The sequence below is a fragment of the Rhinoderma darwinii genome, chromosome 9, assembly GCF_050947455.1.
Source record: "Rhinoderma darwinii isolate aRhiDar2 chromosome 9, aRhiDar2.hap1, whole genome shotgun sequence".
Classification (NCBI taxonomy): Eukaryota; Metazoa; Chordata; class Amphibia; order Anura; family Rhinodermatidae; genus Rhinoderma; species Rhinoderma darwinii.
This window is the reverse complement of record NC_134695.1, coordinates 89628621-89652617: the sequence shown is the minus strand read 5'-3', so window position 1 is coordinate 89652617 and position 23997 is coordinate 89628621. Positions and strand designations below refer to the sequence as shown.

Genomic DNA, 23997 nt, shown 5'->3' with positions numbered 1-23997 from the left:
CAGGATAAGTAATGTAATGTATGTACACAGTGACTCCACCAGCAGAATAGTGAGTGTGGCTCTGGAGTATAATAACTGATGTAACTCAGGATCAGTACAGAATAAGTAATGTAATGTATGTACACAGGGACTCCGCCAGCAGAATAGTGAGTGCAGCTCTGGAGTATAATACAGGATGTAACTCAGGATCAGTACAGGATAAGTAATGTCATGTATGTACACAGTGACTCCACCAGTATAATCGTGAGTGCGGCTCTGGTGTATAATACAGATTGTAACTCAGGATCAGTACAGGATAAATAATGTAATGTACACTGTGACTCCACCAGCAGAATAGTGAGTGCAGCTCTGGAGTTAAATACAGGATGTAACTCAGGATCAGTACAGGAAAAGTAATGTTAGTACACAGTGTCTCCACCAGCAGAATAGTGAGTACAGCTCTGGAGTATAACACAGGATGTAACTCAGGATCAGTACAAGGAATGTAATGATAAGTCATGTAATTTTATAGTTATTCAACTTTTTATGCTGATTAATCCATTACATACAGTGAAGGAAATAAGTATTTGATCCCTTGCTGATTTTGTAAGTTTGCCCACTGTCATAGACATGAACAGTCTAGAATTTTTAGGCTAGGTTCATTTTACCAGTGAGAGATAGATTATATATAAAAAAAAAAAAAGAAAATCACATTGTCAAAATTCTATATATTTATTTGCATTGTGCACAGAGAAATAAGTATTTGATCCCCGACCAACCATTAAGAGTTCAGCCTCCTCCAGACCAGTTACACGCTCCAAATCAACTTGATGCCTGCATTAAAGACAGCTGTCTTACATGGTCACCTGTATAAAAGACTCCTGTCCACAGACTCAATGAATCAGTCTGACTCTAACCTCTACAACATGGGCAAGACCAGAGAGCTTTCTAAGGATGTCAGGGACAAGATCATAGACCTGCACAAGGCTGGAACGGGCTACAAAACCATAAGTAAGACGCTGGGTGAGAAGGAGACAACTGTTGGTGCAATAGTAAGAAAATGGAAGACTTACAAAATGACTGTCAATCGACATCGATCTGGGGCTCCATGCAAAATCTCACCTCGTGGGGTATCCTTGATCCTGAGGAAGGTGAGAGCTCAGCCGAAAACTACACGGGGGGAACTTGTTAATGATCTCAAGGCAGCTGGGACCACAGTCACCAAGAAAACCATTGGTAACACATTACGCCGTAATGGATTAAAATCCAGCAGTGCCCGCAAGGTCCCCCTGCTCAAGAAGGCACATGTACAGGCCCGACTGAAGTTTGCAAATGAACATCTGGATGATTCTGAGAGTGATTGGGAGAAGGTGCTGTGGTCAGATGAGACTAAAATTTAGCTCTTTGGCATTAACTCAACTCGCCGTGTTTGGAGGAAGAGAAATGCTGCCTATGACCCAAAGAACACCGTCCCCACTGTCAAGCATGGAGGTGGAAACATTATGTTTTGGGGGTGTTTCTCTGCTAAGGGCACAGGACTACTTCACCGCATCAATGGGAGAATGGATGGAGCCATGTACCGTCAAATCCTGAGTGACAACCTCCTTCCCTCCACCAGGACATTAAAAATGGCTCGTGGCTGGGTCTTCCAGCACGACAATGACCCGAAACATACAGCCAAGGCAACAAAGGAGTGGCTCAAAAAGAAGCACATTAAGGTCATGGAGTGGCCTAGCCAGTCTCCAGACCTTAATCCCATTGAAAACTTATGGAGGGAGCTGAAGATCCGAGTTGCCAAGCGACAGCCTCGAAATCTTAATGATTTACAGATGATCTGCAAAGAGGAGTGGGCGAAAATTCCATCTAACATGTGTGCAAACCTCATCGTCAACTACTAAAAACGTCTGACTGCTGTGCTTGCCAACAAGGGTTTTGCCACCAAGTATTAAGTCTTGTTTGCCAAAGGGATCAAATACTTATTTCTCTGTGCACAATGCAAATAAATATATATAATTTTGACAATGTGTTTTTTTTTGTTTTTTTTTAATATAATCTATCTCTCACTGGTAAAATTAATCTAGCCTAAAAATTCTAGACTGTTCATGTCTTTGACAGTGGGCAAACTTACAAAATCAGCAAGGGATCAAATACTTATTTCCTTCACTGTATATAGAATGTCATTTTGTGGGAATTTGGGAATACCCTTTAATGTTCTTTTGTTAATGTCTTTAATATAACACGAGTCGAACAACGTCACTGAGTGAACCATCTCCGTTCATAATTCTCTTGCAGTTCTTCCTCCCATTACACCTAATAATATTGTAACTTACAGTTTTCTTCCTTAAATCTATTTCATTTAAGATCTTGCTGATTTGAACAGCTCTTCTCTACTTTACCCGAGGGCTAGATATGAGTGGGCTCCCCTCTAGGGCTACTAATAAATCCTTCACCTTCCACAGCTGTCAGTCAGATCTTATATTGGGGATCGTCTACAAAGACCCTCGTCCCATACCTCGACTCTGCTATGTCAAGATTTTAATCACCTCCATAAATTAATGATGCTCTCTTTAAATCCAAGTGCTGCTGAAGGTACATGATGATCGGTTTGGGACCCGCTGATGTAGAATATAGATTGCACTAATGAGGCATAATGCGAGGATTGCGTTACTTTTAATAAAACTGATATCCGGACGAGATGACAGATTATTCTTGGGGGTTTTCCTAAGCAATAATTTCGCAATTGTCCATGTCTGATCCTCGTCTCCCCATGTCCTGTACAGTATCAGACATGGATCTTGTGGAACAATTAACACCTTGTAATCCGTTTAAGAAGTGATATGTTTGCGCTGCCGCAGGGGCGAGCTTACAAGTAAAGCTGGTCTTCATGTAAATGTTCGTGTAATGTAAATCGCTACTGTGTGTATTCAGGTGCATAATGAAATACTCAGATTATTTAAAGGGTATGTTCATCTTTTGCAATCCACTTTTTTTCTTTATTGCTCCTTTGTGTATAAAATGAGAAAACAAAGGATTTTTTTTCAAATTAATTGATTAAAAATATGCTTTTAGCCGTTTTGGGTATGCAACTCCTATGCAGACCTATGTGTCTCCATGATTTCAGACCACACAAAAACCCTGGTGTGTAATCTGATACTTTATTCTATGTTATTCTACTCCCTCAGTTTGCACATGACTACAGGATCAGATTTGTGGGTTGTCTGTTACCATGAGACACATAGGTCTGCATCTGAGCTGTATACAAGCTTGAATGTTATTCCAGCAACGTGGAGATAAATAGCTTCCGCTTATCTCCTGTGGTATCAAAGTATTGACTATCCGGACATTGTTTTCCCCTGTTGGGAGATGTCGTTGGGCAGTGGTGCTGGGCCTTAGCACATAAATTTTTTGGAACACTCCTACCACAAATAAATAATAGAAAAAAGAAAATGGGGAGGAATCCTCCAGCTCACCTGACACAATTTGGAGTGTCGCTGATAGCGCCCGGGTCCTCGTGTCGGCACACGATATAGAAACAAGGGTAGCGGAGAGGTTGGGTCCAGCGCTGTGAATAGGTAAAATGGAAGCAGTTTCCAAGTTTAATAGTCCTGATTAAAAGGTCCAAATGTATGGAGTCCTGGTGTGAAGAAAGTGGGGGAATAGTATCCTCAGAGCCTACGCGTTTCGGACGACTCCAGCGTCCTTAGACTTGGCTGTAGTGTCATAGGAATTAGATTATTCTCATCAAACTCTAAAAATTCCACATGCCAGTGTTTTTTAATTTAGTTTTGTTTAGCCCTTTGTTCCTGATGTCGAATCTCCAATATATGTTCAATATTTGCTGCATTTTTAGCAGTTTTTATTCTGTTGTAATCTGAAGTTTATGGTGCGATTGACCCATGGCGGCCAGTCAGACCATATAATAGAGCAAGCGGCACATGTGAACCCGGCCCGATATTCCCAGTGTTCGTATTAGTAAGTGGTAACCTTCATCCGATATCAAGGTATTATATCCTTACCAAATTAAAGCAGCAGATTGCATCTTCTCCCGGAATACCCACAGCTTAAATTCTGCTGATCCAGATGCCGAGCTGTGAATGTGATCGTTCCCGCTGCGTTCTCTGGTGTCGGCACAGCATATAATAATAATAATTTAACACGACCGTGATTATAATTGACCTTCAAATGTTTTACTACAGAATTATAATTTGCGGACGGGGACAAGAAATCTGCAAAGTGAACACCCATCAAGCTTCATGTATGGCCAGCTTTATATGATAATTATTCAAATCGTTAGTATATTTGGTGCAACTTGCTAGACATCGTAGACGCTAATGTCTGACCTACATGTACAGCAAAGGTTTATTTGCCATATTTCAAAAGTCCTTTAAGCTGGCGTAGCGCAACGTTTTCCCAAAATGTCAAGTTAAGCATAAATTAAAAATAATCAATATGGCGCGTGCCATGTAATGCAGTTTTATTTTTGCAATAGAATTTTTTTTCCTAATTAAATCTCCCCCTATTATAAGACTTTGTAAATCCTATACACTAGGTTACGCCTAGTACAGGGGCTGAGGGGGCACCCGAATATTCTCTATGGTACTTTTTGAGTTCCTGTGTCACGCTCCACCCCCTCAGGTCTTGCATTCGACGTAGCACAATGAATCCGTTTTTCCTGTAGTGTTTCATAGAGGCAAACATGGATGTAACGTGCCAGAAGGGTCAGCACCGCAACGGATAAAAACTCATTTCTAGGGGCTAGAGATGATCTTTGGGGGACATATCACAAAACTTTAGGCCACATTATTTACTCGTTTCCTTTTTCTGAGTGCTGTACAGAGTATTGGAGAGATTCTGACCCTTCCGCTGTGCCTGCCATCCCTGATGAAAGTTTTATGGGCTGGTGGTAATGCGCTCAGACAGGAGCCGGTGATATCATGTCTTGTAAATCCTTCAAGGTCACCAGTGTCCCTGATACATCCTCTATGGAGAGCCAACACGGCGCAGGTCAATGGGGTGAACCCTGTCCTTATATCCAACTCCTGCAGTTTTTCCATCCATCACAGGCTAATTCTTATGTAACTTGTTTTCTTCCTTAAAGTGAGCGTCCACCTTTTAACGCAATTTATTTTTCAGTAATAGAATCCTGTGCTGATTCTTTTTTTTTTTTTTTTTCTTCCTTATAGCAGTTTTTCTGGCATAGAGACTTAAAGACATACACATTCCAAGTGAAATGATAAAATTCTGTCTGCATGCAGTCTCCACTAGGGGGAGCTAACTGCATACTGTTTTATTATTGAGTTCAATGTATGAACAGTATACATTAAGCTCATGCGCACCCTCTAGTGGTGGCAGAATCTTACCATTTAACGATTTGTCTATGCAGGGCATTTGGAACTTTGTATCAGGAAAAGGGAGCTATGAACGTTATAAAGATATATTAAGAAATGAATAGGCGCAACATTTTTGACCTCTTTAGGTAAAAAAAAACTGTACAAGGGGAGACTATTTTATTTGAAATCTTGGGGATTTACAAAGTCGTCTCTACTTTACCTGAAGGCTAGATATGAGAGAGATTCCCTCTAGTATTCCTTATGGATCCTTCACCTTCCATGACTGTCAATTAAATCTTATATTGGGTGTACCCTCTGCACCCCTATAGCTCCAACGCTGCATTTCTAGACCGTGTAATTTTCCATCTCCCTGAGCAGAAGAATAGGTGAAATAGAGTCCAAACAGACGCTCTGCACTTAGTTACTGCTGTTCCTTGGAGCAGCAAACGCTGTAAAATTCTCCATTTTTAAGCCTACCAGTTGGTGCACAGATAAGACAATACCTCCTTCTCCTCCGGGATCTTCTCCATGAAATCTGGCCTGCTTTGATTAGCAGCCAGAACATGGGCCCGCCACAGCTATTTATTTTAGCGAAATTAACAGCGAAAAATGAATCCGTGCAGCTTTGAGCCGCCTTCGACAGAACGCTCTGTAATCTCACACTAATTAGACTCTATGCATATTTACTATCGCTTGCAGAAAACTTTTGACACAATGGATCTAAGGAAAGCCTGTTATCTGTGGAGACTAAATGGCGCCCCCTTCAGGGAGAACCTGAAAACTGCTTTACTTTTCACTGCTAAATTAGCATCTCATTAATTTTTTGGGCAATAAACTTAAAGGCAGACTGGTTCATATTGCTCACTATAATATATGTGCTGCACGATACAGGACTAAAGATCACAGATCAAGCTCAAAAAGGGATAAATATGTTCGGAAACAGAATCCTGCGGTGAACTGTATGAGCTCTATAAATGGTGATTGTCATTCAGCCCGTTACCTGCAGTCTCATTCATTACTCCCCCTCCCCCCCCCTACTGGCAGCTCCCGTGGCATTTCATCTTGTACCATACTTCTCTCTATGGCCCGCTATGGACTTTAATGTTCGTCCTGGAAGCTTCTCCCAGTTAGACCAGTTGATCAGAACAGTTGATAATTTGTTGTAATATAATTTGTGTGTGTGAATATATATATATATATATATATATATATATATATATATATATATATATATATATATCCCTATCTCTGGCCTCTTTTCTTGTATTTACCACTTATCATAAGTTTCTTTCTTTTGCAGTGTCTTCTTAAACTATTGCTACGCTCGTGGAGGAATGAGACACACATCATACACCTGTATTTGTGGCAGGTATGTCCAGATATTGTGGAGTGTCATATTAGATGTGTGTAGGATAAGGGGAATGGAAGGAAGGTGAGATAATGGCGTGTCTCAATATTAGGCGTGGTGCTTTCCCTTTGCCTACGTGTCACCACCTGCTTAGAAGAATATAGTGGCTAGAGCAAAATAAACGGAAAACAGCGCTTCGTAGAGCAGTATAATTTCAACAGGTTGAATGATAACAGAGAGCAACAGTTTATCTGCTCACTTTGTACAGTTGTGTTGGAAACACAACAGTTTTGAACACCTATAGATGAGGTTGCTGCAAAGTTCCAAGAAGTCTCAATTAGGAATCAAATCCAGCGGATGTATAACAGTATTAAAATAAATCAATCTTTGGGGGGCGGAGTTACAGCGCATCGTGATGGTAGCTTAATTTCTGGGCTCCTCACTACACCTCTGGAAACTACAGCTTCTAAGACACTTACAAACCCGAAATGGTGAGAACAACAAGGGATAAGGGTAGAGACTCACCCTGTCCTGGGAAACAAAGCAAAAACCAGCCTGAAATGGATAAATTTCTGAGAAAGAAAACTTCTTCTCCTGCGGGCCGGGACAAAATGGCGCTGACACAGCATGCTGCAGAAGCTGCAGATGAAGACTCAGAGGGAGACAGCTCTACTGCTTACTCGGACTCAGCAAGAGGAGGAGACACACTATCACGCTCCTATTTTAAAAAGGTACTGACTCAGGCAATATCCCCAATAATGAAGGAGCTAGCGGACATAAAAGAAGATATCAGACAGATTGGGCATCGAGTAGACTCGCTGGAGGAGACACAAACCTCCATTCTAGGACACAGCGCAGCTATATCGGACTTGCTCGTTTCCCATCAAAATCATATCAACAACGCGCACCTAATGATTGAAGATCAGGAAAACCGCAGCCGACGCCGGAATATTAGATTGCGGGGTCTGCCAGAATCGGTAACTGGAGATGCTTTACCCCAGGTGATCGTCCGGATTTTCGCAGAGCTCGTTGGTCAGGAGAAGGCAGACAAGATGGTGGTGGAGCGTGTTCACAGAGCACTTCGGCCGAAACCTGCGGTGAATGAGCCACCGAGGGATGTGATTTGTGGTCTGTTGAGTTTCATAGACACAGCAAGTTTGCTGAAAGCGTCGAGGGAACGACAGGAATTTATCTATGAAGGGACACAACTACTCTTTTTTCAGGACATAGCACCCAGTACATTGGCCAAGAGAAGGATCCTGAAACCAGTGACGGATATGCTTCGAGCCAAAAAGCTGCCGGTGAGATGGCTATTCCCGTTCGGTCTGGCGACCATGATAGGCGGACGGCAACTTACTATCCGCTCTCCAGATGACCTCCCTAAATTCTGGGTAAAATTGGACACCCCTCCACTTGACATACCGTCGTGGTTGCCGGTGCAGGCGGCCTCGGAGCTACCAGAACTACCGCAGTCGAGAGGTTGGGAGATGGCGACCAGGATGAAATCCCCTCGTCATCGGAAGCATCACGTACCTAATTTGGCTGATTGAGCTGATCATCAAAGCCGACGTGATTTCTATTGCTTTAGAAAAAATTTGTTACGAGCCATGGTGTATGCGTGAGTGTTCTTTGGATAAGATGTACTCTATTAATATATTCATATGTATTTTGCATAGTACATATATCTCTTTTAACTGACCTAAGATAATGTATATTCTGTTATCTACTATATTATTAGTGCTAATAAGATATTAGGCGTTAATATGGTATGTTTTTCAGAATGTGGATTTGTGTACCATTATGACTCTTTTCTAAAAAACTTTTCTAAAAATTGTTAGGTATACATAGACTAACGTAAACCAGTATAAAGGAGAGAAATAGCAGGTCAGTCTAGAACATGATATAAGAGTGTCTAAAGGTTTCATTAGATGATAAAGTTTCTGGAGGTGGAACGTGGTTACATGGCGTTCTACCCTTCCCCCTGTCCTCTACCTTGTGTTTTCCCCGGATGGGAGTCCTCAATTGCAGCCCTAGATTTCCCTTATGGATCTCCTCGCTTTGGGGTTGATATCAACGCAAGGATATATGTATATAGTTTTTGTTTTTATGTTTATTATGTGACCGTGCTTGGATATCACTGCGTCTGTCTCACTGTAATTTTACAACATGGCCTCGCTTAAAGTTATATCATTTAATACTAAGGGCTTGAATACCCCTCAGAAGAGGAGTCAGGTCTTTAATATGTTAAGGCGAGAAAGTGCTGATTTGATTTTCTTACAAGAAACGCACTTCAAATCAAATAAGATTCCTAAGCTCCCCACTAAACCCTATGACAAATGGTATCACAGCACCTATTCTACCGCTTCGAGGGGAGTTTCCATAGCGATAAGAGATACTGTGCCTTTTATGAAGGAAGCCACTCAAATAGACCCAAATGGTCGTTTCGTATTTCTAAAGGGTTCGATCTTGAACACAAAAATAACATTGGTAAACTTATACGCACCAAATGTGAGACAGGCGCAGTGGTTGACAAAGGTACTGCACTCTCTTAAATTCTTCTTCGAGGGGTTGGTGATAGTGGGAGGGGACTTTAACTTGGTGTTAGATCCGAACGTGGATTCCACCTCCAACATGTCACATATCACCCATAAAGCACGTAGACGACTTAAAATACTGTTAACTACACTGAAACTAGTGGATGTGTGGAGAATACACCACCCGTCTGTACGCGATTACTCCTTTTATTCAGCGCCACATAAATCATATCAGCGTTTGGATCATTTACTAGTTTCCGAAAGATACTTGCCCGTGGTCAACTCCCCCTCCATTGGTAACATCACTATATCCGATCACGCTCCGATTTCCATTAAATTTAAACTGTCAGGACTACCGGTAAGAGGGTGGAATTGGAGGCTTAATGATACTTTACTAGAAAATGCTAAAGAGTTCGAGGCCATGGAACATAGAATGAGAGAATTTTTTGTATTTAATGACGATCCTCTTGTGTCTAGACCTATTCTATGGGAGACGCATAAAGCCTTTGTAAGGGGGGAATTTATTGCTCTAGGGTCTAGAGTCAAGAGGGAAAGGGCGTCAAACATAAACCGGGTACTGGGTCAAATAGCTTCGCTGGAAAATATTCATAAAAGCGCGCAGTTGGCATCTGTTCAGATCGAATTAAGACATCTCAGACAGGAGCTTAAAAATATTCTCAACGTGCAATCGGCTAAAGCCCTCCAACTACTAAAATACAAAACATATGCCCATGGGGACAAAGGGAATAGAATAATGGCTAATCTCATTAAAAAACAAAGGGGGAAAACGTTTATTACCTCCATAAAAGATGGGGCCGGACAGACACTCTCCACAACAGATCTCATTGCTCGGGAGTTTCGGAAGTATTACTTGGGCCTATATAACATTACGAAAGACCCTAAACAGCAAAGGGAAACGCCACATGTTACTGCCATACAAAAATATCTAGCATCTATTGTGGCGCCGTCCTTGTCAGAAGAGGAAAGACATTCATTAGTGGCCCCGTTCACTTTGCCTGAAATGGAAAAAATATTGATGTCAATTCCAAATGGAAAAAGCCCGGGTCCCGATGGGTTACCCATCATTTACTATAAAAAATGTAAGAATATACTAATGCCGTATTTCCTGTCGCTATGTAACGCTATGTTAAGTGGAGCTAACTTCCCCAAGCAAGCTTTGGAGGCTAACATTATAGTCCTTCCTAAGGAGGGTAAGGATCTGGAAAGGTGTGGTAGCTATAGGCCTATTTCCCTCTTAAACTCGGACTTGAAATGGTGGGCGAAGATACTGTCAGCACGAATAAATACTTTCCTTTCTAAACTGGTGGGAGTGGAACAAGTGGGATTTGTACCAGGGAGGGAGGGTAAATTTAATACTATACGAACAATACATGCCATATATCACGCTAGACAACACAGGATACCTCTGATATTATTGGGGACAGATGCGGAAAAGGCCTTTGATAGGGTGGATTGGGTTTTTCTAAAAGAGGCTCTTGCCAAGTTCGGTTTTCCGCAACTATTCATTGACATGGTTTTCTCTTTATATAAAGATCCTACTGCAAAAATTCAAGTGAATGGCACCTTTTCAGATCCTTTCCCCATTCATAATGGCACACGCCAAGGCTGCCCTTTGTCCCCCACGTTGTTTGTACTGATAATGGAAACACTACTACTTAAAATTAGACAGACCCCAACCATTGAGGGCCTCAAGGTAGGAGGATTTGAACACAAGACAGCTGCGTATGCAGATGATTTGTTAGTTTTTATAACAAATCCCAAGGTAGCTTTACCGAATCTCATACAGATTTTCGAAGAATTTGGTTGGGTTTCAAATTTTAAGATTAACTACGAAAAATCGGAGGCCTTAAATATAACCCTTTCCCAAAGTACATTTTTGACAGTTAGTTCCAATTCACCTTTCAAGTGGCAAAAGTCCGAATTGCAATTTTTGGGCCTTAAAATTACATCTACTCCTAAAATGCTTTTTACACGGAATTATAACCCATTGTATTATAAAATTAAGGATTTTCTGGATAAGTTACATATTCCATATATGTCATGGTTAGGCCGTAAGAATCTACTAACTACATTTGTACTACCGCAGGTACTATACTTGTTTCAGACTCTACCAATTGACATCCCCAAATTCTATTTCTTAAGATTCAGACGACTTTTCACAGACTTTCTGTGGAACAAACAGAGGCCTAGAATTGCATACTTACAGCTGATAAAAAAGAAAGGAGAGGGAGGTTTGGCGTTGCCAGACCTGACATCATATTACAATGCCATACAATTGGGGAGGTGGACACAACTGGCAAGGTTGGGCAAGGGGCTCCCACATGTTGATATAGAGAAGGGACTGTTGAAGGCTAATTTAACTTCCGCACTCTGGGTAGGAACTGCGTTCCCGGCTAGTTCATTGGTAATAAGTGATATGACGTGGGGAATGCTTAAGGTGTGCCACACATCTCCGGCACTGCATCTGCATAATAATAAGTTCTCTATGGTGGCACCACTTTCTATACTTCCTTGTTTAGTAAACCCTAAATGCACTAAGGTTCCCGACTCCTGGTCTCAATTACAGACGTTGCACATGGATAAAATATTTGATACCTTGGGCCCAACCACTCTACAGACCCTACATGAAGAGTTGGGCATCCCCAAACCCACAAGTTTACAAGTAGTAGATTTCTCAAATACGTGCAAGAAATTTTTGTCATTAATAGCTGAGCGCAAAGCCGACCCCACCTGGTTGGAAAATTACACTTTATTTGCATCAATCCCTAAAAAGTCTCTTTCAAAGATATACAAACAATTGATTACAAACTTGGATGATGAATCTCAAGGTTTTATTTTAGCATGGGAAAGAGAATTGAACTACACATTTACTGAAGAAGATAGATCTTGCATTCTAAGACACTCATTAGGATTCTCTAGATGTATTAGAGTGCAGGAGAATTCTTATAAGGTGCTTACAAGGTGGTACAGAACACCGGATTACTTGCACAGGATTCGAATCTCACCCTCGAATCAATGCTGGAGATGCGAGAAGGAAGTGGGCAGTATTTCACATATATGGTGGTCTTGTTCGGTGGTTCAGTCCTTCTGGAAAGAAGTGGAGACTTTGATAACAAGGATTTGTGGAAAACCAGTTTCTCTTACTAGAGAACTGGTATTATTGTGGCTACCCACCAAAGACTTCACCCCCTCGTCTAAAAATCTCACTACATTTATTATTTCAGCAGCCAAATTATTAATACCTGCCAAATGGAGAGACACAAAACCTCCTTCCATGGAACAGCTAGTGACTAAACTTCACCAACTTTGTAGGCTGGAAGAACTGGCAGGGTGGGAAAATAAAAATAGGATTGCTTTTCTAAAAATTTGGCAGCCTTGGCTGACGTTTAGAGACTCAGCCCAGGGACACGCGGAGAAATGAGAGACACAAATAGAAACAAAGGAATGAGAGATTAGGTGAGAAAGGTTAAGCAGGTTGATAAACAGCAAAACAGCAAACTGAGCTTGGCAACGGTCACAATGTTTGGTTTATATGTTTATTTGTTTGTCTGTAAATTTACAGTTGAGCTAAAAGTGGCTCAGGACCACGCTGATTAAAATGAAAGCTACTGTATGCATTTTTAGATGTATTGTGGAGAATTGTTTGATCTCGTGCAAAAAATACGATGTACAGGGCATAAATGCTGCCATCTGAGCTGTATGTAAATGTTGTTGAAATTTTGCAACTGTTTCAATAAAAAGAGTTTATACAAAAAAAAATAAATCAATCTTTTTTTCTAACTGCGCATCTGATGAAAAAAATCCAAAAGCCAAATGCATTATGTCTATAAAACAAACTTTTTAAAAAAATGTCTGGTAGTCTGAAGAAAGGATTAAGTCCCATAATGCGTACATAAGAATATAACTGCTATACTACTGCTCCTATATACAAGAATATAACTACTAGAATACTGCCCCTATATACAAGAATATAACTACTATAATACTGCCCCTATATACAAGAATATAACTACTATAATACTGCCCCTATATACAAGAATATAACTACTATAATACTGCCCCTATATACAAGAATATAACTACTATAATACTGCTCCCTATATACAAGAATATAACTACTATAATACTGCTCCTATATACAAGAATATAACTACTATAATACTGCTCCTATATACAAGAATATAACTACTATAATACTGCTCCTATATACAAGAATATAACTACTATAATACTGCCCCTATATACAAGAATATAACTACTATAATACTGCCCCTATATACAAGAATATAACTACTATAATACTGCCCCCTATGTACAAGAATATAACTACTATAATACTGCTCCTATATACAAGAATATAACTACTATAATACTGCTCCCTATATACAAGAATATAACTACTATAATACTGCCCCTATTTACAAGAATATAACTACTATAATACTGCTCCTATATACAAGAATATAACTACTATAATACTGCTCCTATATACAAGAATATAACTGCTATACTACTGCTCCTATATGCAAGAATATAACTACTATAATACTGCCCCTATATACAAGAATATAACTACTATAATACTGCCCCCTATGTACAAGAATATAACTACTATAATACTGCCTCCTATATACAAGAATAGAACTACTATAATACTGCCCCCTATATACAAGAATATAACTACTATAATACTGCCCCCTATATACAAGAATATAACTACTATAATACTGCCTCCTATATACAAGAATATAACTACTATAATACTGCCCCTATATACAAGAATATAACTACTATAATACTGCCCCTATATACAAGAATATAACTACTATAATACTGCCCCTATATACAAGAATATAACTACTATAATACTGCCTCCTATATACAAGAATATAACTACTATAATCCTGCCCCCTATGTACAAGAATATAACTACTATAATACTGTCCCCTATATACAAGAATATAACTACTATAATACTGCCCCCTATGTACAAGAATATAACTGCTATAATACTGCTCCTATATACAAGAATATAACTACTATAATACTGCCCCTATATACAAGAATATAACTACTATAATTCTGCCCCCTATATACAAGAATATAACTACTATAATACTGCCTCCTATATAACTACTATAATACTGCCCCCTATATACAAGAATATAACTACTATAATACTGCCCCCTATATACAAGAATGTAACTACTATAATACTGCCCCCTATATACAAGAATATAACTACTATAATACTGCTCCCTATGTACAAGAATATAACTACTATAATACTGCCCCCTATGTACAATAATATAACTACTATAATACTGCCCCCTATATACAAGAATATAACTACTATAATACTGCTCCCTATATACAAGAATATAACTACTATAATACTGCCCCCTATATACAAGAATATAACTACTATAATACTGCTCCCTATGTACAAGAATATAACTACTATAATACTGCCTCCTATATACAAGAATATAACTACTATAATACTGCCCCCTATGTACAAGAATATAACTACTATAATACTGCCCCCTATGTACAAGAATATAACTACTATAATACTGCTCCTATATACAAGAATATAACTACTATAATACTGCTCCTATATACAAGAATATAACTACTATAATACTGCTCCTATATACAAGAATATAACTACTATAATACTGCTCCTATATACAAGAATATAACCACTATAATACTGCCTTCTATATACAAGAATATAACTACTATAATACTGCTCCTATATACAAGAATATAACTACTATAATACTGCTCCTATATACAAGAATATAACTACTATAATACTGCTCCTATATGCAAGAATATAACTACTATAATACTGCTCCTATATACAAGAATATAACTACTATAATACTGCTCCTATATACAAGAATATAACTACTATAATACTGCTCCTATATACAAGAATATAACTACTATAATACTGCTCCTATATACAAGAATATAACCACTATAATACTGCCTCCTATATACAAGAATATAACTACTATAATACTGCCCCCTATGTACAAGAATATAACTACTATAATACTGCCCCCTATGTACAAGAATATAACTACTATAATACTGCTCCTATATACAAGAATATAACTACTATAATACTGCTCCTATATGCAAGAATATAACTACTATAATACTGCTCCTATATACAAGAATATAACTACTATAATACTGCTCCTATATACAAGAATATAACTACTATAATGCTGCTCCTATATACAAGAATATAACTACTATAATACTGCTCCTATATACAAGAATATAACCACTATAATACTGCCTTCTATATACAAGAATATAACTACTATAATACTGCCCCTATATACAAGAATATAACTACTATAATACTGCTTCTATATACAAGAATATAACTACTATAATACTGCCCCCTATATACAAGAATATAACTACTATAATACTGCTCCTATGTACAAGAATATAACTACTATAATACTGCCACTATATACAAGAATATAACTACTATAATACTGCCCCCTATATACAAGAATATAACTACTATAATACTGCTCCCTATATACAAGAATATAACTACTATAATACTGCTCCTATATACAAGAATATAACTACTATAATACTGCTCCTATATACAAGAATATAACCACTATAATACTGTCTTCTATATACAAGAATATAACTACTATAATACTGCCCCCTATATACAAGAATATAACTACTATAATACTGCCCCTATATACAAGAATATAACTACTATAATACTGCCCCCTATATACAAGAATATAACTACTATAATACTGCCTCCTATGTACAAGAATATAACTACTATAATACTGCTCCTATATACAAGAATATAACTACTATAATACTGCTTCTATATACAAGAATATAACTATTATAATACTGCCCCCTATATACAAGAATATAACTACTATAATACTGCTCCTATGTACAAGAATATAACTACTATAATACTGCCACTATATACAAGAATATAACTACTATAATACTGCCCCCTATATACAAGAATATAACTACTATAATACTGCTCCCTATATACAAGAATATAACTACTATAATACTGCTCCCTATATACAAGAATATAACTACTATAATACTGCTCCCTATATACAAGAATATAACTACTATAATACTGCCCCCTATATACAAGAATATAACTACTATAATACTACCCCTATATACAAGAATATAACTACTATAATACTGCTCCCTATATACAAGAATATAACTACTATAATACTGCTCCCTATATACAAGAATATAACTACTATAATACTGCCCCCTATATACAAGAATATAACTACTATAATACTACCCCTATATACAAGAATATAACTACTATAATACTGCCCCCTATATACAAGAATATAACTACTATAATACTGCCTCCTATATACAAGAATATAACTACTATAATACTGCCTCCTATGTACAGGCTGTCCAGCTTGGTTGTATCCAGATCACGTGCTCTCTGTTGTACCTTATAAAGTACATTATATTACACAACGGCTGGTAATGGCTCTTGAATTTCTGGTAGTCTCTGAGTTCTGCTTCACATATCGGCCGTGCCTCTCGTTAGGGAGAAATTAATTTTGTGAATCGTGTGTCTCAGGGCGGTGTGGTAAACCGTTTTTGAGCACAGGACGGACCCTCACCCACAATAGTGCGCGTTTAACATGCAGATGGGTGCAGGCAGGAACTGGCTCTGTGTACATTGACTGTGAGATTGACGTCGCTGACATTTCCACAGGATAAACAAATTAGACTTTATTCTAAGAGGTTAAAGTACAAAGACAATTTGATTTACCGGGGACATCAGTCATTTTCACCTATGATTTTTTTCAGATTTAGAATAAGCTTTTCTATCCCTGAAGTAATGAATCCTTTATTATTAAGGGCTCTTAGCTAAGCCGGGAGGGGAAACCGTAATACAAGTTGGTCAGCGACAGCCATTCCTTGCCATCCTATACTCATTTAACGATCTGTATTTCACATCTGCCCAAAGTCATACTACAGCTATGTGACCCCCCTGTATATGTCATCTGTCTAAGTTCACCATCTAACCGGCAAATCAGATGGATTAGCAAATGACCGGTTCCTCGCTTGCTCATTATCTATGAGAATATTCCGTCTCTAATGACTTTTGGGTTTGTTTTGTTTATCTTCTTGTTGGGGGCAGTGAAAAGACGTGATCTTCGTAAAGTCTGCACGAGGCACACGTAGCCTTACTAGCGCTAGTTGCTGCTCTAGTTCACACCTGAAGTGATGGCTGGCCATTTTGTTGGCGCCAAATCCGTCTCAATAGGATTCTCTTTTAATACCAGAGCGCACAGGGCGGCCGTGTAGTGTAAAAACCATTATTGCGATGATTATTACCAGTGCAGATGCTGCACGTGTCACCCTAGAAGCAGCAGTGTCCTGTAGACTGTCACTTGCTAATTATCTCGTTTATTTAACAAGCTTGATGACGCTTTAGGATCGATGATCACGTATATTGACGATACAGATGAAGTTGCCTAGTAAAGGATTTTTCAGTTGGGTTATTGCCACATACAGATGTAGCAGTGCTGAAATTGTACAGTTAGAGGAATTTGATTTACAGGGATTGTCCATGTTTAAAAAATAAGGGTGTTTTTGTTTTTTTCTTCAGAAGCAGCGCCACCCTTGTCATTGGCTGTGTCTGGTATTGCAGCTCATCCCCATTCAAGTAAATGTGATTGAACTGCAATGGCAGACACAGCCCATGGACAATAGTGGTGCGGCTTATGGGAGAGAAAAAAAAATTCAAATCGTGGACAACCCCTTTAACTCAGCATGGGTGACATTCAGACACCTCTACCCTCTTGTGGACTGATGCCACCAACACTGCCCATCCAGCACTGAAAAGTGAGCAAGATGGTATTTTAGGTCTCCCTGACCTTTCTTTTCAGACATGGTTGGTCCACTTAAAATGCTTCCTAAACCCACCGATAATACGTTGTGATGTCACCATGGCGTGGACCAGGTGACAAACTCATCTGCACTACATCTGTATATATATTTAAGCACAAAACATATTTAACTAATAAATAATCATGGAATCGGGGCAGCAACTTATTCATACCCTCCATGCTCACAGATGTCCATTGTTATAATATATTACTTGATTCTCTGACCCATTCCCTGAACCACAACCTACTTTATGTACACATTATAATATTCAGCTATAATTACAGGTGTAAATATATACACAGGGATTGGGAGCGATGCCCTGCGGCTGCGGTGCCGGCCTGTGATGTTCTGCATCTATCTGAGGCTCACCGTCCTCTCATGTAAAGCAGTGACAGCTGCTTCATCTATCGACGTGAACATGTAACCGGTGTGACAGACCCATCTATTTTTCATTTCTTTTTCTATTTTTGCTCGCTGAAGATTAAAAACAAAGGGGGATGGATTGATTCCCGGAGAGAGCAGTAAACCCACAGATTTCTACCTGTCTTGTAACTAGAGTTTGATGGGCCGGGGAGGCGGCCGCGCAGCAGGACTGGTCATCAGGAGCTCTGCTGTCTTTTCATATGGGAGAAACAAACATCAGAGTCGGCAGAGGCGCGTGCCCAATTTGTATTATTCCAGAGCTCATTGCGGCTTCTCTCAAAGGAAACCGACTGCTTTACTGTACTGGCCTGTAAATACATACTGGGGGGGCGTTCAAGTATAAGATGCCAGTCTGGGCTCTCTGTTATCATGGGGCCGGCGTTCTACTCCGTTCATGAATGTACAAGAGTGACGCAAGGACTAAAATCCTAAAGGAGTGGTCTTCAATCTGCATCCCCAGAGCTGTTAGGAAACTACAACTCTCAGCAATCCCTGACAATCATTGCTACCACATTATCGAAACCTGAGCCAGTCCCCAACGCCTGGAGCACGCACGTACTCCCAAAAACACACTGCTCTCCGGTAAATCTTCTTCCAATCTCCTGAAGGGTTAGCACAGAAAAGCCACATGTATTCTAAGGGTCGATTGAGGTGTTCTGGCCATTTTTTGCAGAGTTTGTTTTTTTTCATTCAAAAATTACCATTAACACATTTTCATATCTATTATTATTATTGTTTTTATTATTATTATATTTTTATTGCTTTTTTATTTCTTTTTATTGTTTTTATTATTATATTTTTATTGTTTTTATTATTGCTTTTTTTATTATTATTATTTTTATTTATTATTAGTATAATTAATTTTGTTGTTTTTACTATTTAATTATTATTATTATTATTATTATTGTGACTTCATCGATCTATAGATTCTAATGAAATGGTGCCCCCGGTGGTCAAAGATAGAACATGCTTGTGCTTTTTATTAGGACTGCTTCAGTTTGCTGATCTTGTATCTCTTGCTTTCATATCTTCCTTCTGTTTTCTTTTTCCAGTGGCGATAACTCCTCCGTTCTTCATTATGGACACGCTGGAGCCCCCAATGATAAGACGCTTGAAGATGGTGACATGTGGTGAGTTATTATTTGGTTATTACCTGTCTATAATTAATAGTGTCGTTATTTTTATAGCGCCTTCATATTCTGTGAGAATACTCATCAGTCTCTGTCCTCAAAGGAACTCACAATCTAATCTTCTCATACGCATTGTTACAGGGAATCTGTCCGGCCTACTACACCTCTATATCAGAAATACATCTCCTATGTTACCCAATCAGAGGGCAGCATAAAATAGAGGGGAGACCCTAAACTGGGGGATAAATCGTTTTCTATTATTCGATTCAGTATTTTCATGTAAAACCTGTTTAACTGCTCGCAGAACTGATAGAAAAAACCTTCGAGTCCCGGCTCTCCTACCCACTCCTAGAAAAGTGTATCATTACCATTACAGCTCCTACGAGGGTTGTCACCCAGCTTTCCTAGACTCCGGAATGGGGAAAACTGCATTTTTACATACTGTACATTCCCTTCAAAACCAGTCAGACTTGCCATTCAGTAAGCTCATTGATGACCCATGATGGACATGTAAAGGCGGCCATATTGATTGTAACCCAACTTTCTCAGAAACAGATATATTTATAGCCATGGAATTTCTGATTTTGTGAAATCGTCAGTAATTGTTCTATAATGAGGAGTGAAGTTTCGTTCTCCTGAGGTTTGTCTGGCAGGACGGTCAGTAAGTAGATATCCCTGCAGGTGTCTGTAAGAAAGACAGTGGAGGAGATTTGATCCTTAAAGGTCCGATCGTGATTTCCCTCCCAGCAGTTGTAATGATCCTTAATCTTTTCTGTCTATGGGAAGATGTCAGCACCCGTCTAATTACAGAGCTGCTTTATAACGTTCAGGTTTCGGCGCGCTCCTTTGTTTGTGCTGCTGTATAAAGACGCGGTCTTGGCAGTCCTTAGTCGTTTTCCACAGTAATTGAGAGCCCTCTACTGCAGGATCGCAGCTAGTGTCCTCCAGCCTCAGACGTTTCCTTGTCTTCAGATTGTGCCCCGTGGTTGTGAATGAAGAGACTGGCACGAAAAAAATCTTACAACCATCAGGATTACTGTAATGATCACGTTCAGACATTTAATCATCCGGCTGCGTTGGGTTTTATTTAGCAAACATTAAATGAGGTTTTCTTCTATTTCTCTTTTACGACACGTTGCGCTCGGCTGCTAACATAAGGGTACGTTCACACGCACTAATTACGGACGTAATTCGGGCGTTTTTGCCCCGAATTACGTCCGAAAAATGCGCCTCGATAGCGTTGACAAACATCTGCCCATTGAAAGCCGCTGTCAAATGACGGCGCGTAAATTGACGCCCGCGTCAAAGAAGTGACCTGTCACTTCTTTCGGCGTAATTGGAGCCGTTATTCATTGACTCCAATGAAAAGCAGCGCCAATTATGTCCGTAATGGACGCGGCGTTCAAGCGCCTGCACATGCCGTTACGGCTGAAATTACGGGGACGTTTCCTCCTGAAAACATCCCCGTAATTTCAGCCGTTACGGACGCTGCCGTGTGAACATACCCTAATCCTCATATCTGCGGCCACCTCTCCACTGATGACATTGACCATTTAAGACAATACTTAATACGGTTTAATCATTGCATAATAAAGGGTTCGTAGGAACGCTACACCATATCAATATTTGTGCTTGCTGTCAGTGAATGGGAACATGGTTGTATACTATGGAAATATAGTTGTTATGATAATGTAGCATTTGTCCTGGGGTGAAGACTGGGGGTAAAGCCTGGACGACCGCCATCTTTCCCCCGTGGCGCACTCTGTGACTCTTCAATAAGGACGTTTCTCAGAGGGGAGCAGCAGGTCTAAGGTCAGAGCTTGAAGAGAGAACTCCTGGTAAGAAAGTCATTTTCCCTTGAATTTTCTCTCCTTGCTAGATATGGCTATTATAACCTGTTGGTGCCATTTGTTTTTTTTTTAAATGTATTTTGTGATACTAAGCACTTTTCTAATATATTTTTATTAAACATTTTGCTTCGCATCTGTTTTGCAGCTTCTATGTATCCACTCTACATAAAAGCTGCAGAACGACGTTGTTGGCTGAATCGGTCAGTAAGCTGGACTGACGACTTGGCTCCTGTGTGTCTCTCACACCTCATCTATCCCTAATACTGATAAAATCTAGTTGATCAAGGCTGCATCGGACCAGGCAATGTTTTTCCACTGCTCAGTGATCCAATTTTTTTTACTCTTTTGCCCACTGGAGTCTCGCATTTCTGTTTCCCTTAGACAGCAATAGGACTCGAATTGGTTGTCCGCTGTTATAGGCCATCTGTGCTAAGGAACCACGAGTCTTGCGTTCTGACACGTTAGTTGGAGCACCAGCATTGTATCCGGCCTCGGATTGCTTCACTGTGCACCGCCGGTTCTTGACATTCTCCTCTTAACTCTTTCGTCAATGAGTTGTTAACGTTCACAGGATATCCTTTCACATAATTCTCGACAATATTGCGCGATAGAATCCAACAAGTTTGACAGTTTTTTTTAAGTGCTGCCCCCGGCTGGTCTAGACCCGACGATCAGGCCTACTTCGAAGTTGATCGGATCGCTCGATTTTATTTATTTATTTTTTTTTTTCATTCTAACGTAGATTCGCACTGAAACTTATTCTTCAGGCAGACCAATCAGGAATTTATTGTTCTCCTATAAATTAAATTCTGCATGTGGGGCTGTCGTCCCTCGAGGCAACATGTCCAAGCAGCGGCGCACTCTAAGACTTGGCTGTATTTACACACGGTTTCATCTACTATTTTCCTCTGTTGGATGACTTCATGATTCTCCGGGCTCCAGCTCTTTATCGCCTTTATGGATAAATCCTTATTGTCAGTCTGCATTTCCCTATGACATCCATCAGAGGTTTAGTATGAAGAAATATATTTTTTTCTTTGTTTGAATGCCTGGCTTGGTGACCAGAGCGTAAAAAAGAAAAAAGGGAAATATGACTGACAGATACTAATATTACTGTTCTTTAATCATCAAACTGTGAAAAAGGACTGTGTGTACACAAGGAGCAATACTATTCAATGTAAAAATCCTCCTAGCTGTTTAGATTCATATTCTTGCATATAGGGGGCAGTATTATAGTAGTTATATTCTTGTACATAGGAGCAGTATTATAGTAGTTATATTATTGTGTATAGGGGGCAGTATAATAGTTACATTCTTGTATATAGGGGGCAGTATTATAGTAATTATATTCTTGTACATAGGGGGCAGTATTATAGTAGTTATATTCTTGTATATAGGGGCAGTATTATAGTAGTTATATTCTTGTATATAGGGAGCAGTATAATAGTTACATTCTTGTATATAGGAGCAGTAGTATAGTAGTTATATTCTTGTATATAGGAGCAGTATTATAGTAGTTATATTCTTGTATATAGGGGGCAGTATAATAGTTACATTCTTGTATATAGGAGCAGTAATATAGTAGTTATATTCTTGTATATAGGGGGCAGTATTATAGTAGTTATATTCTTGTATATAGGAGGCAGTATTATAGTAGTTATATTCTTGTATATAGGGGCAGTATTATAGTAGTTATATTTTTGTATATAGGAGCAGTATTATAGTAGTTATATTCTTGTATATAGGGGCAGTATTATAGTAGTTATATTCTTGTACATAGGGGACAGTGTTATAGTAGTTATATTCTTGTAAATAGGAGCAGTATTATAGTAGTTATATTCTTGTATATAGAGGCAGTATTATAGTAGTTATATTCTTGTATATAGGGGGCAGTATTATAGTAGTTATATTCTTGTATATTGGGGTAGTATTATAGTAGTTATATTCTTGTATATAGGGGCAGTATTATAGTAGTTATATTCTTGTATATAGGAGGCAGTATTATAGTAGTTATATTCTTGTATATAGGAGCAGTATTATAGTAGTTATATTCTTGTATATAGGAGCAGTATTATAGTAATCTTGTATATAGGGGGGCAGTATTATAGTAGTTATATTCTTGTATATAGGGGGCAGTATTATAGTAGTTATATTCTTGTATATAGGAGGCAGTATTATAGTAGTTATATTCTTATATATAGGGGCAGTACTATAGTAGTTAAATTCTTGTATATAGGAGCAGTATTATAGTAGTTATATTCTTGTATATAGGAGCAGTATTATAGTAGTTATATGCTAGTATATAGGGGCAGTATTATAGTAGTTATATCCTTGTATATAGGGACAGTATTATAGTAGTTATATTCTTGTATATAGGGGGCAGTATTATAGTAGTTATATTCGTGTGTATATAGG

At 38.9% G+C, this 23997-nt stretch overlaps 1 protein-coding gene and 1 long non-coding RNA gene across 3 annotated transcripts in view; one reads left to right on the top strand and one right to left on the bottom strand.

The window, feature by feature from the left end:
• PEPD (peptidase D) overlaps positions 1-23997 on the top strand; it is a 297439-nt gene that overhangs the window by 215118 nt on the left and 58324 nt on the right. For both annotated transcript variants that reach the window (XM_075838450.1, XM_075838452.1), the window contains exons 10-11: positions 6610-6678; positions 19655-19732. In XM_075838450.1, the coding sequence (XP_075694565.1) occupies positions 6610-6678; positions 19655-19732 (147 nt within the window). The remainder of the gene's footprint in view (positions 1-6609; positions 6679-19654; positions 19733-23997) is intronic.
• LOC142661159 (uncharacterized) overlaps positions 1-23997 on the bottom strand; it is a 44042-nt gene that overhangs the window by 7384 nt on the left and 12661 nt on the right. The window lies entirely within an intron of this gene.